At 41.0% G+C, this 17,631-nt stretch overlaps 2 protein-coding genes across 4 annotated transcripts; one reads left to right on the forward strand and one right to left on the reverse strand.

Annotated features, from left to right (window-relative positions):
- The first annotated feature begins 930 nt into the window (after nucleotides 1–930).
- On the forward strand, nucleotides 931–10,849 carry tmem62 (transmembrane protein 62). The gene is made up of 13 exons (XM_086094554.1): nucleotides 931–1,466; nucleotides 2,779–2,890; nucleotides 2,988–3,125; nucleotides 4,772–4,817; nucleotides 4,930–5,071; nucleotides 5,465–5,589; nucleotides 5,664–5,786; nucleotides 5,871–6,026; nucleotides 6,559–6,718; nucleotides 6,844–7,048; nucleotides 7,134–7,229; nucleotides 7,602–7,720; nucleotides 8,532–10,849. The coding sequence occupies exons 1-13, from the start codon at nucleotides 1,278–1,280 to the stop codon at nucleotides 8,868–8,870; spliced, it is 1,950 nt and encodes a 649-aa protein (XP_085950680.1). The 5' UTR covers nucleotides 931–1,277; the 3' UTR covers nucleotides 8,871–10,849.
- Nucleotides 9,918–17,414, reverse strand: ptgr2 (prostaglandin reductase 2). 3 transcript variants are annotated; one of them, XM_086094555.1, is made up of 8 exons: nucleotides 16,647–17,414; nucleotides 16,448–16,566; nucleotides 15,293–15,484; nucleotides 14,602–14,798; nucleotides 13,730–13,913; nucleotides 13,371–13,580; nucleotides 12,797–12,836; nucleotides 9,918–12,709 (listed from the first exon to the last, which is right to left on the reverse strand). In XM_086094555.1, exons 1-8 carry the CDS (start codon nucleotides 16,681–16,683, stop codon nucleotides 12,645–12,647), a joined length of 1,044 nt encoding a protein of 347 aa, XP_085950681.1. In that variant the 5' UTR covers nucleotides 16,684–17,414; the 3' UTR covers nucleotides 9,918–12,644. The 3 variants fall into 3 exon arrangements, with proteins under 3 accessions (XP_085950681.1, XP_085950683.1, XP_085950682.1); XM_086094557.1 differs by lacking the exon at nucleotides 16,647–17,414 and having other exon boundaries at nucleotides 16,360–16,502; XM_086094556.1 differs by lacking the exons at nucleotides 16,448–16,566; nucleotides 16,647–17,414 and adding an exon at nucleotides 16,240–16,320.
- Between the last annotated feature and the right edge of the window lie 217 nt (nucleotides 17,415–17,631).

A 17,631-nucleotide genomic window follows, 5' to 3' on the forward strand; every position in this document is an offset into this window, starting at 1 on the left:
AGCATATTTTAACACAAAATATACGGTATACTTTATCATAATCATTTTTTTTGCGGGGAGAGACAACTATGAATTAATTATTAAAATTATGATATATTATTAATATATAATTAATTAATAATTATCATCACTATTATTAATATTAATTAATGAACTAACTAAAACGAGGAAATTCCCTGCCGCTTCGAGTGGACCCAGCTCGTCTGTGAAACACCGCCTTCTACCGCTGTTACTGCAAACATTTTGTGGGTGAAACCGGAAGTTTTTTCCCAAATATTTTCAGGAGGCAACGGAAAGGGCGGGCACCCATTTAAATGTTTATATGACCTGTCTCTGGAATTAATGCCCAGTCAGGTGTCACCAACCTTTTTTAAACCGAGAGCTACTTCTTAGGTATACCTATTTTTTTGCAAGGGATTAATACACACGTCCTAAATAACATCCGCTCAATTTATGTTATCATTATATCGTGTTATTGATTTCTCACAATAAGTAGGAAATGATATGCGACATTTTTTCAAAGAAATATCTGCCAGTGTTTACATTTTCAAATGATCACTTCTGTTACAATATTAATTTCCCGGTAAATTACAATGTCCCATCACTTGTAAACTATTTTTAGTTGCATTCTTTATTTGAAATGATTTTCCAAGCTTTTACTGCAGCCTATTTCGTTATTGTTATTGGGGGTCTGCCTTCGAGCTCCTCTTCAGGAGGTAAAATGTGTCCTCTACCGGGTTAAAGTCTTACCTTTTTCCTCCAACAAAGCGTGTGCGTAGGAATGGTTATGATTGATTAATGTCATGTGTTACTGTAAAGCACCTTGTTACAGGCTGCAGCTGTTGTGAAATATGTATGAGAAAGAAAGAAAGAAAGCAAGAAAGCTGTCAATATCTCGGTTGCGCCTCTTTTGGTCACGTGACGATGACGTCATTTCTTCCAGCTGGGTCCGTGCCCTGTTGGAGTGAGCTGACAGGCGGCTAACCAAACAGCTAACAGCTAACGAGAGCTGAGCTACTCCCTTCCTTCTCCATCCGGTAACGACTGGCGAAAGAACCCGGTGCCTCGATGCGTCTCCCGTACGGAGGATGGCGGCCACACGAACGCTCTGAGCCCCCTCTGCCTCGCCACTTCGTCCGCCGCCATGTTTTGATTTGTTTTACGTCGGCGTCCTTAAGGTTCGTAGCGACAAGACGTTAGCCGGCGGTGTTTGTCGCGTGCGGGGCGGACTGCGGCGCCAGCGAGTCCTCTCCCCCCTCTCTCGCCACGGCCGGAGGATGCTGAAGCTGTTCAGCGCCCTGGTTCTGGTCGGATTGGCCCTGGCGTGCCTCGCCTCCTGGGTGCTGGACAGCTACGACACGGCTTGGCACCCGAAACGGAGCGTCCGGGACCGGGACACAAGCGACCGGCGAAGCTCTCCCCCGTTCCCCGGGGAGCAGCTGGATAACATATTCTGGTTTGTACAGGTGTGAATCTTTTTTTAAATTTTTTTATTCAGTATTTTACATGTGCTTGGCTTAATCCATCCAGTTTCAAGCTTTACGGAGTCAAACACACTCAAATAATAATTATATATATATATATATATATATATATTTTACTACGAAACACCGCCAAAACGTATTATACAATACCATTAATGCAGCCCCCCCACCAAGAAAAAAATATTGTTCAATGTTTTTTTTAATGAGAAATACACGTAACGTATATAAACATGTTGCATAGACCTATTACACTTTAGAAAACCATACAGTAGCTGCATATTTAAATGGTATGAAAATAATTCCATACTTTTCCTCACACTTTTTTAATTCAATTCAATGAACATTGTGCTTCTCATTCCATCTGGTCAACAGGGGGCTCTATAATACAGACATACATGAATTTGCGTAGAGAGCCAAAGTCATTCTTAGTAGAGGATAAAGAATACATGATTGTGTCTATTGTTGAATTAGCTGTGTGTGTCACTCAATAACTTGTGTCTGTCTATGGTGTTTACCATTACGTAGTAGCATCAAGCTAAGTAGTTGTTTAAAATATACACTCTTACTCTGAATCTTAGACTAAGTGTGGCAGTAAAAAGCTTCAAAGCTTGAATTGTTTACCAATTCAAGCTGCCAAACGGCAGCTTGTAGTGAAAAGTTGAGTTCACTTCCACCTTCCTGTGCTTGTATCTCAAGTTTGCGGAAAATTATCGGGCAAACGATGGCGCTTATCTTAAAAAACATATAAATCCAGTCATATCTCAAGGAACCACTGTATGGGGTTTTTTTGTACACAAGTTGTAGGGACTACAAACTTTTTTTCTTTTTTGGGGGGGAACCTGATGTTATTTGCTGAAACGATGTATGGTGCCTCAAGATTCGAACTTTGGTACTGTGAGGCAGACGCGCTAGCCGCTAGGTAGGCGCGCTAACCGCTAGCCCCACCGCGCTGAGCCCTGGCTGCAATAAATCCATTGAACTCTCTCAAGTTTATGAATGAGTGGCATAAGTGGGTCAGTGAGCACAGAAGTGTGACATTGTCAGAGGAAATGTTGGTCGACTTTGCTCTCTTGCGCAACAACAACAATGTTGCTAGACCCGTTCTTATTTCAGTTCCAGGTTGCATTTTCCCTTTGGCCGAGATGGTGTCCGCTCGTTTGTGGCGTATCTTCTTACTGTGGCGGCATCGCAACAAATAAAAACACAAGAAGGCCAAAGAGAAATGAATTTCGCAATTTCTCTTTGAATCACATGGTCAACTTCAGCTTTACAGATGCCAAGTCTGCTCTCGTAGGTATCCGACATCCACATCAGCCGCTTCCACGACCCGAGACGGATTCCTGACTTTGAAAAGTTCTGCACCGACACCATCGAGGTGATCAAGCCGTCACTTGTGCTTGCGACAGGTATTCCCCCCCCCCCCCCCCAAAAAAAACGACACGTTTGACGGTTAATTAAAATGCGTGGGTGGATTCTTACGGTGAAATCCTCCGTTGTCGAAAGGGGACCTGACCGACGCCAAGACGGCGAGCAAGGTGGGCTCGCTCCAGCACGAGGTCGAGTGGCAGGCCTATCACAACATCCTCAAGAGGTCCGGCGTGATGGAGCGCACGCGGTGGATCGACATCCGGGGAAATCACGGTAATACGTTCCCCGTCATGGTAAAAGATGATCGATTGGCTTGACATGTTGGTCGAGCCAATCCTTATGGAAGGACTTAACCGGACTCGCAAAGAAAGGCGCAGTGTGGTGAAAAGATCAATAATGATCAGTTTAAGTGGATAAAAGTCAAGTGCTGCGTTCTCTCGCAATCGTCACGGTAATGAAATCTGCATTCGGCATTGGCCCTGAAGTAGAGGGGTAAGAATTGACCTAGTTGCATAAGACAGGACCACAAAATATGTTAACTCATTCACTGCCATTGACGGCTATAGACGTCAAAAATTAATTTGAACTATTTCTATTAGTTTAACATTTTTTCCCACTTTTGTTAACAAGAGTTATGAAAACCTCAAAAAAAAAATTGTATTAGAACAGATAACATTTGTGATTAATTGTGAGTTAATTAGTGAAGAATGCGATTAATTACGGTTACAAATCTTAATTGCCTGACGCCCTGAATTTTTATTAATCTTTTCTATTTTAAATCGCATCAGGCGATTAATTTTTTTTAATTGTAATTAATCGCATGACTTCAATAGCTAACTCACGATTAATCACAAATTTTATATCTGTTCTAAATGTACAATAAAAAAAAAAATCATACTCTTGTTAACAAAAGTTGAAAAAATGTTAAACTAATAGAAATAGTTCAAATTTTTGACGTCTATAGCCGTCAATGGCAGTGAATGAGTTCAAATTTCCCAACAGTTGATGAGGGTACGTGAAAGTGTTCATTTAGCCCCAAGACAGGAAATGGTTAATTCCTCCTCGTCTTGTGCTCTTGCTTGCTGGATGAGCGGCTCATGAAAATGAAACCAGATCTCCACACACGAATGAGGAAGGGACATCCTGTCCTTTTGTACCGCAATTAGGCTTTGCTGTAATTTGAGCTCGTCTCATTTGTCGGATGAGAAATGTCTCATCGACGACAAGGTTTTCCCATCAGCGCCATTTTAGTTTTGATCAAGTCCTCTGAGGAAAACGATGCCTTTTATGAAACAACAACTGTGTTTTTGTTGTTTCTGTCTCTTCTCCATCCTCCTCGAATTAGGACAGGGGTGGCCAAGTTCGGTCCTCGAGAGCCACTATCCAGCCCGTGTCCGTGTTTTTCTCCACTAGCACACCTGATTCACGATCAGGATCGTGAATCAGTTTTCTGCAAAGCTTGCTGATCAGCTGATCGTTCGATTCAGCTGCGCTGAAGGAGGGAGACATGGAAAACCGGGGCTCTTGAGGACCGGACTTGGCCACCCCTGAACTAGGAAGTAGCCTGCTACTTGTGTAACCAACAAACAGATGGACAGGAGAAAAAAATAAACGTTAGTCTATAGTACTGTATTTATACACTTTTTTTTTTAATGGCATGGTTGGTGAGACATTAAAATGAGCTAGGCCTCAAAAACATGTTAATTTTTTAGAAATGATAAAAAAATAATTTTCCTCTTATTTATTTGTAATTAATTTTTACATTTTACCATTTGCATTGTGCATTTATTATTTGTCCGTTTTTTTTCCATATATATAAAACCGAGAGGTACAATTTCTAATGAGATGGGCAGCGACAAACAGCACGTTATGTATTCGTATTAAAATGCTGAAGTCAACTTTTGCCTTCTTTTCTCCAGATGCCTTCAACATCATGTCGCTCGACAGCGTCAACAACTATTACCGGTTGGTATGACCATCATTTTTACACCCCAAAAAAAAAAGTGTGCCAACATGTTTTGTGGCTAAATACGGCGACCTGGTTGACTGTCAAGACGCGTTTCTGCGTGCTCCTTAGGAAATATTCGGCCAATCAGAAGGTGGGCTCCTTCCATTACGTGCACACCACGCCCTTCGGGAACTACTCCTTCGTGTGCGCCGACGCCACGCTGACGCCGGGACCTAAGAGGCCGTATAATTTCTTTGGGATTCTCAATCAGGTGGGTCGCAGCGGTCGGCATGAAACGCGGCAATCATTGCATTAAATAGTTTTTAGTTGCGTACTTACATTCGTTTTTTATTTCGATTTACATTACAAGTGAAAAACAACACTAGCCCGCAACAGGCCTGGCTCCGCCTTTTAAAGTCGCACACATTCATTATAGGCAACGAAAAGTAAAGAAATAAGTAACTCAAAATTTAAAAAAAAAAAAAAATGTATTAACAAAATAAAATGGAAATGAAAATGCTTTTAAAAAATGAAAATGCTTTTAAAAAATGAAAATGCTTTTAAAAAATGAAAATGCTTTTAAAAAATGAAAACGCTTTTAAAAAATGAAAACTAACTGAAACGACATCTTATGTGTATAAACTAAGCTGCTGTTTGTGCGCAGACTCAGATGGACATGCTGGACGCGTTCAGGGCCGAGAGTCTTAAAAGCAACCAGTCGGTCTGGTTCGGCCACTACACCACCTCCACCATCGTGTCGCCGTCTCCGGGCGTGCGGGAGCTGATGAGGCAAGCCGATATTCCCCACAAGCCTCTGCTTTACAAGTGCGCCATTTTGGACCGTTTGTCTCCCGTGCGTTTAGGTCAGCCGTGGCCTACCTGTGCGGCCACCTGCACACGCTGGGCGGCCTGATGCCCGTCATGCACAGTCGGCATCCCCGCGGCACCCTGGAGCTGGAGCTCGGTGATTGGATGGACAACCGCAGGTAATTATGGTCTCCGTCTGTCCGATTCTATTCAGAACAATATGAAAAGACGCAACTGAAGTGAGAACCGTTACCTCCGCCCAGGTACCGGGTTCTGGTCTTTGACCATGATCTGCTGAGTTTCTCAGACCTGAGGTTTGAAAAGTGGCCGGCGGTGGTCATCACCAACCCTAAGGACGCGCAGTACCTGCATCCGGGCCTGGAACCTTTGGACCGCATACGGAGGTCCACGCACATCAGGTATGGCCAGCGCGACACGCGTCATCTTTAAATGAGACCCAATAAGCCTCGTGCACACGGAACCTAAAGTCTTTAAGTTAATCATTTGAATGGTTTAGTTTCATTTCGTTTTAATGATTAAATCATATATACATTTTAAAATGCATGCGTAAAAAGTATATTACTTTTTAAAAGATGGATGTGTTTATGTGAATTATTAATTTATTTTATTATTTTAATTTTAAAAGATAAATGATCTTATTTTACACTATTAACATATTTACTTTTTTTTAAATGATTTATTATATAGTATTTTATTTTTACTTTTCAAGCTGTATAAATATTTATAGTTTTTAATATATATATTTTTTAATTTAGAATTTTTTTTACTTTAATGTATTTAAATCATTTAAACAATTGTTGTATTTTTGTGATACAATATTAATGCATGATAATAATAATTATTATAATAATTATTTAAAGATATATTTTATAAATATACTTGATCTCTTTCAAAGATACATTTATGGTATAATGGGATATCTGTGACCAGGATTCTCGCTTTCTCTGATGCCGCCATCACGGCGGTGCGCATCAGCGTGAATGGCGAGGTCTTGGGCGAATGCCAGCCTGCCGGCGGCCCACTCTACGTGCTGCCCTGGGACCCGGCGCGATACCTCACCGGGCTGCACACCGTCCGGGTCGAGGTGGAGGTCAGTCAACATCACACGGGACATTTTTTTTTAAATCTCATTCATCGATTGGCAAAATCGATGAATCGATTATTGTTGGTTGCGGCCCTACTTGAGTCACAAATGAATGAATTGTTTTTTGTCAGGACTCTTTGAGCCGCCACGTCGCACGCGAGCATCACTTCTCGCTGGCCGCGGACGGCGCCACCCCGAGCTTCGGCTTCGCACAGTCCTTCATCCTGCTGACCGATCATTACGTGGTGGGCCGGGCGGCCTTCGCCGTCACCATGCTGCTCAACGTGGGCTTGCTCCTGTCCTTCAGGTTCACGCGCCACTTCCCGGCCGGTCGAGGTGAGACCCCCCCCCCCACAAGCTCCGCAATGCCTCGCTAAGTACGGTTGCGCCTTAAGCGAGATTGAACGTATGCCGTTGGCAGGGTGGTCCTCGCAAGCTTGCATGTCGCTGCGGCTGGTCAGTAAGGTGGACTCCTTCTTCTACTCCTTGCTGCTCTTCAACCTGTGCACGGCACTCGGTGAGTCAAACCACGTCCACTCGACCCCTACGAGGATGTACGATACTCACCGGACACATTAGGTAGTAATGGTTGCCTTGAATATATATATATATATTTTTTTTTTATTATAGAGCTATTCCTAATATTTTGACTCTCTCTTGGGAAGATTTAGAGACATCGAGTGGCTAAATACCAGCTAGCATGCTACCCTTTGATCATAACGAACAAGCGTAATGATAGCTAGCAGCTAATGTGAGGAAGCTAATGCAGCATTCGATGTCTTTACTCCGTTTTCTCCGTCTTGTCAACGGCACAAGCAGAAGAACAAAAATAGGAAGTAGGTACCTTTTTGGTTTGGAAGTTGCGCTAATTGTCGTTTGGCTCCCTCAGGCCCGTGGTTCATCGGCGAGCTGATTGACGGCCACAGCGGGGCCTGCTTTGCCTTTGGGGTGTTCATCAACGGACACTTCCTGGAGGGCAGCCTCACTTACGTGGTGGGCGTCATTCAGGTGAGCGGGGATTCCAAACCAGAACCGCAGGACTGTGCTAAAAAAAAAAATCCCAACATAAATGCATCATCATACAATTGTTTACTATAATGTAAAGTACAATACAATATAATATAATGACATGTTTTTTTTTATTGTTTTGATTTTGAAGAGGAATTGGGCAAAACTTTATTATATTTCGGCTGGATTGCGGTAATATAATTTATTTTGGAGTCAGACAGCCCTCTCGTAAACATTGACTCAAAATGTCGTCGCTCCCTCTTAACTCATTTGCTCCCAAAAACGTATAAATATGTTCTATTTTTAATGTTTTAAGTGTCCCAAAGATGTATTTATACGTTCTTTTTTTTTCCTTCTTTTTTTTTTTTTTAATGCTAGAGCATACAGCCTTTGATGCAGCCTCTCAACTGCATAGAACGGTTGAGGAAATGGTAGTTATTACAAAAGAGCTCAACCAGGGCCATGTTGAAAAAAGCTCATTTACCCACAGTTCTAAACAGATTTGTGAATAATGACGAAACTTAGCTATATTCTAATGCTAATTTCTGCAAAACGGACAGATAGAAATTTGCTTTTTTTTTCTGATGAAAGAAGAAAGTCTAGTCTTTCTTTTGGTACGTTTTTTTTTATAGCAATAGAACAATATTCTGGGGGCCTTGCAAAATCCAGTAAAAAAGCCGGGAGCGAAGGGGATTGCTTCAGTAAAAATGGCTGGGAGTGAATGACTTAACTGGAGCATCCGATCTGATTCTGGCCTCGCATATTAGAATTCACGACGGTCTCCTGCACCCCCCCCCCTCCCCCTTCGCAGCTGCTCTTCTTCAACATGCCGCTCACCTTGTACCTGTGCTGGAGCCTCCACCAGCGTTGCCGCGGCAACACCTTCCGCTCGCTGCTGCTGCGCCCGGGCTGCCGCTGGCGGTGCCTGGTGATGCACCTGATCATGCTGCTGCTGCTGGCCTGGCAGGCGCACTCGTGCTACTTCCTGCTGGAGACGTACGGCCTTTTGGCCTTCCTGCTGTCGCCCGTGCGCACCTGGGCGCTCGGACTGGGCCTGATGCTGGTCTACCGCGCCTGGACCTGCCCCGTGCCTTCCTGGAGCTCGGTGGCGGGCGGCGACAACGGCAAGAGCGCCTCGCCGTCCTCCTGACAGTAAATCGCCACTCTCGCCGCGTTCACTGTTCACTTCTGTATCATTTAGCGCATTATGCATGTTTTCAAGTGTAAAACACCGTTGAGCACATTTCTGGGCCGCAGTGTACTCCAGCGGTTCTCAAACTAGGGTCGACGGGAGCCGTAGCTCGTATGTGAGCCAGCCACATACGAGCTGCTGTGATTTGTGTACTTATGCACTTTGTTGTTCAAAGTGTTGCCTTTCGTCGCCACTGCCAAAGGATTTCAGAAATGACAAATGCATCCATTTCCTGTCAGCCACAAAAACCGGGGGAATATGTAGACGCAAAAATGGCGCGAGTGTTTTGAAAAGATGTCATTTAAAAAATTGCTGATGATTATGAAAAAAGCCGAAAGCACATGCACAAATTGTCATTAGCATTACAAAAAATGTACGTAGAACGTATATTGTGCTTACGTTCTTCAAAAAGACGTACTTTGGATTTATTGAAGATTTATTAAATTGTCTGCAGTAAAAACAATAAACATACATAAATACAAAAGTCGTACGTAAGCTCCATTAAAAACTAAGTTAGCCTAAAAAGTAAAAATTTTTGCTTCATTACAGACTCAATTTTCTATTAAGTCCACTGAAGAATCTACATAAATTGTCTTCTGCGTTACAAAGAAAGTACAGTACGTTAGATTTTGACAAAAATATTAATTTCGATTGTCTTCAATAATACAAAATGGAGCATTGAAGATAATTGCCTTTGATTCACCGAAAACTACATTGGTTTCAAAGTTTACGAAAGAATTACCATAGGTTCACAAAAACGCCTTTTTTTTTTTCAACACAAATGCTCAAAGTCTACACAGTAATATGATATGTTTGCTCATTATATTTTCCCGTAAATGTAGTACGGCCCCCAGAGGCAGACTGATGTACGCCAGTGATGTGTTCAATGGCGCTCGGTGGAAGCGCTACTTCCAACCTTTTACTATCATATCAACCCTGAGCTGTTGGGACTCTCAGGAATGCGAGTGTTTGGACACAATCAAATCCCACGTACTATTTCAGGACATATTTTTTTTTTATATTCCGCAGCAGCTCTGAACAAAAATAACACAACATCTGAGAAAAATCAACGCGTGTTGGCTTTAAATAGTGACAAAAAAAAATGAATGTGATATAGCTGTGAAATGAACCTCTATGCCGTTTGTATTTCAGTTATGATAATGTATGATATCCCCTAAAAACACCAACGACGAAGGCATCATTTCTGAATTATTTATGAGATTGTGTGATTTCCCCCTTAGCACTTGTTTTCACGGCATCTAGCGCCGGGAAAAACACCCCGTGTTTGCGAAAAACAAAGTGAAGGCCTCATACCTGAAGGATTTATGATGAGATTGTGTGATTTACCCCTTAGCACCCCTATTTCACTGAGTTTAGCACAGAGTATAAACCTAATACCCCCCCCCCCCCCCCCAACATTTCACTTCACAGCATCCGGCACTTGGGATGCTGTGTGTGATCCCCTTCAACAACTCCCATTTCACTATCCGGCACTCGGGGAGGGAAAAAAAAAAAAAGTACTCACAGCAGCTTATTTATGAATCCTTTTAACCTCACGTATCCTGCAGAAGTTTATATAGCCACTGAAATGACATCAAAAATAGATTTACGCAAATGCAGGATGCTGACAAGTGTACCTAATGAAACGTCCTGTGTGACATACAACTGAGCAACTTCCTGTATTTCACAATCCCATTTATACGCACGCGTGTCAATGTCAAATGAAGAGTTTACGGCGCCCGCTGATGACATCATCACCATGCGACTGCGTGACTCTGTACTGTATCGTGGATGTCACATGACCATATGCATCTCTTTGTAACATTCACTCGCAAAAATGAATGAGGAGGGTATTCTGAATGAAAAAGGGAGCAACCACTTTTTTTTTTATGAATGGTTTATAGTGCTGTGGATTAAAAATGTTCAATAGTTGTTGTCACAGTGTTATTCATTCAGTAATTTGCTTCATGATTTGCTTGCCTAGGTATCCCCCTTTCATCATAGAGCAGAAGGCAACTGTGAGGGAATAGAAGGAAGTGTAAAAGAATGTGTATATGACTTTTTGTTTTCTCAAACATATGAATCATAGCTCAAAAATACAACTTTTCTCATATCTATCGGATTCATTTTCAAGTTTTTAAATAACCTAACGTGCTATGTAAACATAGACCATTTGAACAATTAGAATTTATTTTCGTAGAGACAAGGTTTTGCTGAACCTGACATGTGTTTAGTAGACGTAGAACATAATCTAGGTATCAATAGTCGGGTCTCCATCCAATTGTTTCGAATTTTTTAAGCGAATTGCGAAATGCGGCTTATTCCCGTTTCCATTTGTTCTTCTTTTACAAATATTGAGACTCTGGACTCCGCCGCTGTAGGTGGCGGTATACACCATAGAGATTTGATCCACCAGTAATTAAAAAAAAACAAAGCGACTGCACCGTGCGATGACGTATGAGTTTTTGTTTGTAATTCTTGATAAACCGTAGCGTTTCTTTGCTGTTTTTCCTTTTAAATAGGAATAATATTCGCTTCTTTGATTAATTTCAAAAAGATTTCTGTTTCGTTGTCCCCCCAAACATACCTTACTTTATCAACATTGCTTTGGGACTACAAATTTAGATGTGACGTAATATCCGGTCAAAACGTGCGACGTGTATCGGTTCCTGCCCGCGATTATTCGCAAAGACGGTTTACTTATATTAGGTCAAACATCAAAGACAATTTAGTCTTTGTACTTCAAACAACAAACCAAATTTTAATATAGAAAATTAAAGACCATTTGACACTTGACTAAGATTCCAAAATGCACATGTGACTTTACAAGATGACTGGAGCGGGCCTTTTTCATCTCGACTGTTGATAAAAACTGTTACGCCCCCTGCTGGTATAGCTCACACAGTACACGTCACATTCTGTAACATTCTGCGAGCCAAAGTTTAAGCTTCGTTAGGTACGACGGCACTGACCAATCCGAATCCATAAAACAATGGGGGAAAAAATAGAGGAAATCACAACATTTTGGCCCTGATTTGACCCTTCCACATATCGTTTATTAAAATTTTTTACATGTAATCTGCACACAGACACTTTTTGCTATCATGTAATTTTTTAGATTTAATTTACAAATGACTTGGCCGGTCTTTTTTTAACTAGCAGTGGGCAGCTTAAAGGTGGAGGGGGGAAATTTACTAATCGGTTGGTGAACGTTTTTAAGCAGACAAATCACATCCGCCATGCGGCCACTAGATGGCGCACTAACAAAGGTCAGGTCACAGCCGCCATTCAATGCCGCGTGCGTCTACAAAATAAAAATAAAAAATATTTTTAAAAAGTCCGTGTATATAACATGGACGGTTCGAGGCAGAACATTTTAGTTGACCTATTTTTAAAGACTACTTATCCGACTGGGTCCACTTTTTTCGCCAGCCCTAGTTTACATTGATTAAATGTGCTAGGTTATTTGCATATATGGCAGAATATGGTCCAGTATATTGTCATGGGCATATTGTTTTACTGAAGCACAATTTTAGATTTTGTTAGGTGACCTCGCTCAAACACACCGTCGGTATTCCCAAACTGTTTGTGCTTATACATCTATTTGTAACATTCACTTGCAAAAATGAATGAGGGGGGTGTTCTGAATGAAAAAGGGAGCATCCACCTTTTTTATGAATGGTTTATAATGCTGTAGATTAAAAATGTTCAATACAGTTGTTGACGTCACAGTCATTGGGAGATCTTTACGATTTGCTTGCCTAGGTTTCCCCCTTTCATCATGGAGCAGAAGGCAACTGCAAAGGGGGGGAGGGGGGTGGCATGATTAACATTTCCAATTTCGAATACATTATATTAAAAATAAAAATAATGAAAAAGCATACCTCCCATATTTTCAATACCGTTCTGGATAGTTTCTAGCACCTGAAAAATAAAACCTTTTACTCAAAACATAAAACTTTTCTTTTAAAAAACTAACAAAAATGTTTTTGTTTTTCATGACTTTTTTATTTCACAACAATTTAAATGTACTTTTTTTCCCCCTTGACAATTTAAAAATTTTTTTTTCCTGATTTCTCAGAACTATAAATTCTTTAAAGAAAAAAAAAAAAGTTAGCAAAACCAAAAGCACTCAAATACACACACAAAAATTCTGAATTATTTTTCTTGAAATGTACGACTTCTGGAAAATATACCCAATTTTCTCCAATAATATTTTTTTCAAAGAATTTTCTCAAATATTCAAAGACTTTCTTTCTTGTCAAACATTTCAAAATCTATGAAAGTATACAACTTTTTTTCTGGAATATAGTCATCAGTTTTCTCCAAAATTTCTTTAACATGTTTTTTTTTTTTTTTAACTAATAATCCAAAATGTTGTTTGTCCTCTCAAAAATATACAACGCTTTACTTGTACACGTGACCCCCCCGGAAAATATAGGTAAGCCTCCGACTGACCTTGACTTGTCCGGAGGCGACCAAGCGGCCAAGTTGGCAGAGGGCGTCTTGGGCTTGGCTCATGTAGTTGAGCACCACGAACCTCTCTCTGGTGATGTTCTTCCTGCTCAGGTTGTCCTGCGTTTCCTGGCTGAGGGGCGGCGGGTACGGCACGTCTTTGTTGTACTGCGAGATCTGACCGCACAGGATCACGCGGCCGCCCTCGTTCATCTGAGGGCGAACGAGTTGGATGGTTAGCTTCGTACGATGGAAGTTCATGGACAATTTCAATGTTGATTATTCTTCATTATTGTAAACAATGCTAAAAATTTAAAAAAGGAGCTACATACATTAGCATCACTCCGTCCATTTGGTGTTACCTGCGCAATGACAGCGTCACTGATGTCTCCTCCCACGTTGTCAAAGTAGACGTCAATTCCGTCAGGACAGTTCTCTCGCAGCGCCGCGGCCACGTCCTGCCGCCGGTAGTCGACGGCGCCGGAAAAGCCCAACACTTCCACCAGCGCCTTGCACTTGTCTTCGGAACCGCAGATCCCGACCACCCTGGAGAAGCCGTCCAGTCTTATTTTGAGTCATCGACGAACGTGATGCGACGTCTTTCGTAAACACTGACGACGACTGAAACTTAACCCGTCGTGCATTGATGACATGTCTTCTATTTTTACGGGAGGGAAAAATGTTAACATTATTTTTCATAAACTTTTAAACTTATGTTTTTATAAACATTGAAGAAAATTTGATGTACGTTTTTCATAAACATTAACTTACAAGTGTCTTCAATGTAGGGCTGCTCGATTATGAAGAAAATATTAATCGAGATTATTTTGGTAATTGAAATCACGATAAGGGCGATCATTTATTTTTGGTATAAACAAGAAAATGTTTAAACATAAAACAACTTTTTTTTTAAACACTATATTCATTTTGGACAAACCAAAATTTATGAAATTAGTTATTTTAACAATAAAAAAAAATTGCAAATTAAAAAATTTAAACAACTCAAAATTTGCATTATTAATAGTATTTTTTTGACGATTATGCTGATTTTGTAATTGTGAAGTGTAATAATTGAAATTGTAATGGAATTTCAATTAATTTTCAATATCTTCAAAAATACACATATCAAGTTCACTAACTAAATTGCCTTCAATATTTATGCAAAATATTTTTTACAAAAAAACAAACAAAGTCGTTAATAAACTTAAACTTGAAGAACATTTTTGATAAACACCTGGCGCAACCGTCCAATCGCCCGATCTGTCCAGCCACAGAGCCGCATGCCCCGGCGGCTCCGCTGACCACCAGCGTCTGATTGGCTCCTCTGATCACGTGACCCTTCTCTCTCATGCCCAGTAGCGCCGTCAGGCCCGTCATGCCCACTGCGCCCAGAAAGTAGGAAAGGTGGCCGTCCACCAACGACGGATTCACCTGGAGTGAGGAGGAATGATAATCGTCATCATCGGAAAGGAGTCAAATGTGCGCAATTTGTATTTCATTCTTAACTCATTCACGGCCATTGACGGTTATAGACGTCAAATATTAATTTGAACAATTTCTATTAGTTTAACATTTTTTCCTATTTTTGTTAACAAGAGTATGAAAACCTAGAATTTTTTATTGTACATTTAGAACAGATATAAAATTTGTGATTAATCGTGAGTTAACTCGTGAAGTCATGCAATTAATTACGATTAAAACATTTAATCGCCTGACGCTCCAAATTTTTAATAATCTGTTATTTTCTTTAAATCGCGACAGGCGATTAAATTTGTTCTAAAATGTACAATAAAACAAATTCTAGGTTTTTAAACTCTTGTTAACAAAAGTGGAAACAAAATTTAAAATAATTGAAATAGTTCAAATGAATTTTTGACGTCAATAGACGTTAATGGCAGTGAATGAGTTAATAATATAGCTTCAACCTTCTGTAGGATATTTCCTTTCACAATAGCGTATGTCTGCCAGGGCCAAGTGAAGGACGTGACCACGTCTCCCTCTTGATAGGCGTCATGGCGGCTGGATTGGACCACGCCGACTCCGCCGCCGTCCACGCTCTCCGATAGTTCCCACGGCGTCAGATACTCCGCACCGCTGTCTTCGTTCATCCGGCATCTCTGCATTGTATGCACTGGATGTTAATCAGCCTTGCTGGGATGTCACAAGCAGGCGAAATTCGCAAACAGGTTTTCAGAAATAGGCAGATCATTTTTTGAATGACTTGGTAGTGTAAAATTTCAGTCACCCAACTACAGTGGAACCTCAGGTTACGAATTTAGTTTGTTCCGCAACCCTGTGAAAACGATCACAAACCAAGATAATGGTTCCCATTAAAGTAAATGGAAATGTATGTAATCTGTTCCAGCTCTAAAATGGTGTTCAATTTTCCTTTTTTATTGGTGTTTGGCTAAAAACAAGTTCCGTACAATATAGAAATAAGCTAAATCACACTTCATTATGAATAACGCGTTTACTAGCATATCGCGTGCAACGGCTTAGTTAGCCTTTTCAAATACAGAACTGTTTATCTTTGCCGTGGTTACAGCTTGCTTCAAAATGGCCGCCACACTCCACAATTCAACCCGGCTTTCTCGCTGCATTTTAAAATGTGTCAGTCATTTTCCATCTAGCTATAGCAAGCTATCGCCGCTAGCTTCTGCGGACAGACTCCTTTGAGTTCGCTATTATTATTATTATTATTACAATAAATTCAAAAAAAAAAAATACAACTAATCCTTCCATGCCAAAATTGTTCACTGATTGAAAACTGAGATAGCTTCATTTTTTGCTCCCATCATTTCCCCTGTGTTGAATATCCTCCTTGAATCATTAGAATGAGTTTAATAAAAATGAACACAGCAGACAAACTGACCAAGGTCATGGCTTGGTTGGTCCTTATGTCTGCGATTGAAAAGGTACACCCGGCTTCTTCATGTTAAACGATACAAATACTTGAACAAAATTAACACATTCGTCGCTTGGAGGCACATACCTCGGGTCAAAACTTTGCAACATGTGGCTATATGAATGAAAACATGCCTTCGTACATTTCCCAACTGATAAATGCGTGTGTTCGGTACCATGTAGGGGTCAACAGAAAGGTAAAGCGTCCGAACTAGCACCCCCTCCTCTTCCAAACCAGGTGCAAGAGTTGATTCTTCCAGGCGGAAATTTCCAGGATCTGGCACTCCATTTGACCCTTGACAAACAGCAACAAATAAAAACTCAGTCCGCCAGAAAACGGGACGTCTCGGCAAATAAATATCAAGTTTAACGAACCTGGTCTGGAGTTGAGGACTACTTTCTTCACCAGCATCCTGGCAAATTACGCAAAAAACAAACAAACAAAAAAGCTACACTGAAGCTGCGTGATTGCATAAAGTTCAAAGTAAGATAACGCTCTATCTCACACATCCGCTTTTGCTTGTATTTAATCAACGAACTCTGCGTCTTAAAAAAAAAAAATACTAAACGCTTATAAGCGATAAGTATTTTAATTGTAACAAGGTTGATCCAAAAACATTATTGTATAATTTTAAAATAAATTATATTTCTTCAGGCAGTTTGGAGGAGGCCAAAGTGCGATGTTAACTCATAGCAGGGAAGTACCATCTTGCGATTTGTTCGTCTTTGCACGCATGCGTCGTTCCCCACAAGCAACGGTTCGGCAAACATCAGCAAGTCCGCTGATGTTTGAGGGCTGTCATTCATCGTTTCACAAACATTTATTAATCAAAACACTACTTTTGTGTGCGCAGATTTAATAGCTACCAATTTGGTACGATGTGTGACTTTTACCCCATGGCTCACCAGTCACCACGCAGTTGATACTTGAAAGATGGACACTGTCCACCCGCTCAATAACTGTGAGACGTGAGTGACGCCTTGTGGAGGAATTTGTCATGGCAGGTCCCATTTTCTTGCAGCAGTAAGACATCGTGAAGCGGTGGTGAAGCAAACTCGTAGAAGAATCTAAACAAACCAAGTGGAAGTACTGCGTGTTTTTAGCAAGCTATCATTACTAGCTTCCTCGGACAGACTCTTTCCAAAAGGACCCTATGAGCGCATGCGCACTAACGTACAAACACTGACAAGACGTGACGTCTTGTGGAGGAATTAATACGACAGATAACAGTTGAGCAACTTGATTACAGCTTGAAGTGGAGTGTGTGTGTGTGGGGGGGGGGGGGGTGAAAGTGGACTAATACCAAATGGACCTAGTTTATACAAAAAAAAAATGCATATAAATAAGGATAGCAATATC

Source organism: Leptonotus elevatus, chromosome 14, assembly GCF_054856555.1.
Source record: "Leptonotus elevatus isolate MCC_2025b chromosome 14, RoL_Lele_1.0, whole genome shotgun sequence".
Lineage (NCBI taxonomy): Eukaryota > Metazoa > Chordata > Actinopteri > Syngnathiformes > Syngnathidae > Leptonotus > Leptonotus elevatus.

Bases quoted from the DNA above. Each gene is read 5' to 3' on its own strand.
- tmem62 (XM_086094554.1), top strand. From the start codon at position 1,278: ATGCTGAAGCTGTTCAGCGCCCTGGTTCTGGTCGGATTGGCCCTGGCG. The intron at 3,126-4,771 runs GTAATACGTTCC...TCTTTTCTCCAG, and splicing joins CGACATCCGGGGAAATCACG to ATGCCTTCAACATCATGTCG. The intron at 5,072-5,464 runs GTGGGTCGCAGC...GTTTGTGCGCAG, and splicing joins TCTTTGGGATTCTCAATCAG to ACTCAGATGGACATGCTGGA.
- ptgr2 (XM_086094555.1), bottom strand. From the start codon at position 16,683: ATGCTGGTGAAGAAAGTAGTCCTCAACTCCAGACCAG. The intron at 15,485-16,447 runs GTACCGAACACA...CATACAATGCAG, and splicing joins TTTCTGTTGACCCCTACATG to AGATGCCGGATGAACGAAGA. The intron at 12,710-12,796 runs GTATGCTTTTTC...CCCCCTTTGCAG, and splicing joins CGGTATTGAAAATATGGGAG to TTGCCTTCTGCTCCATGATG.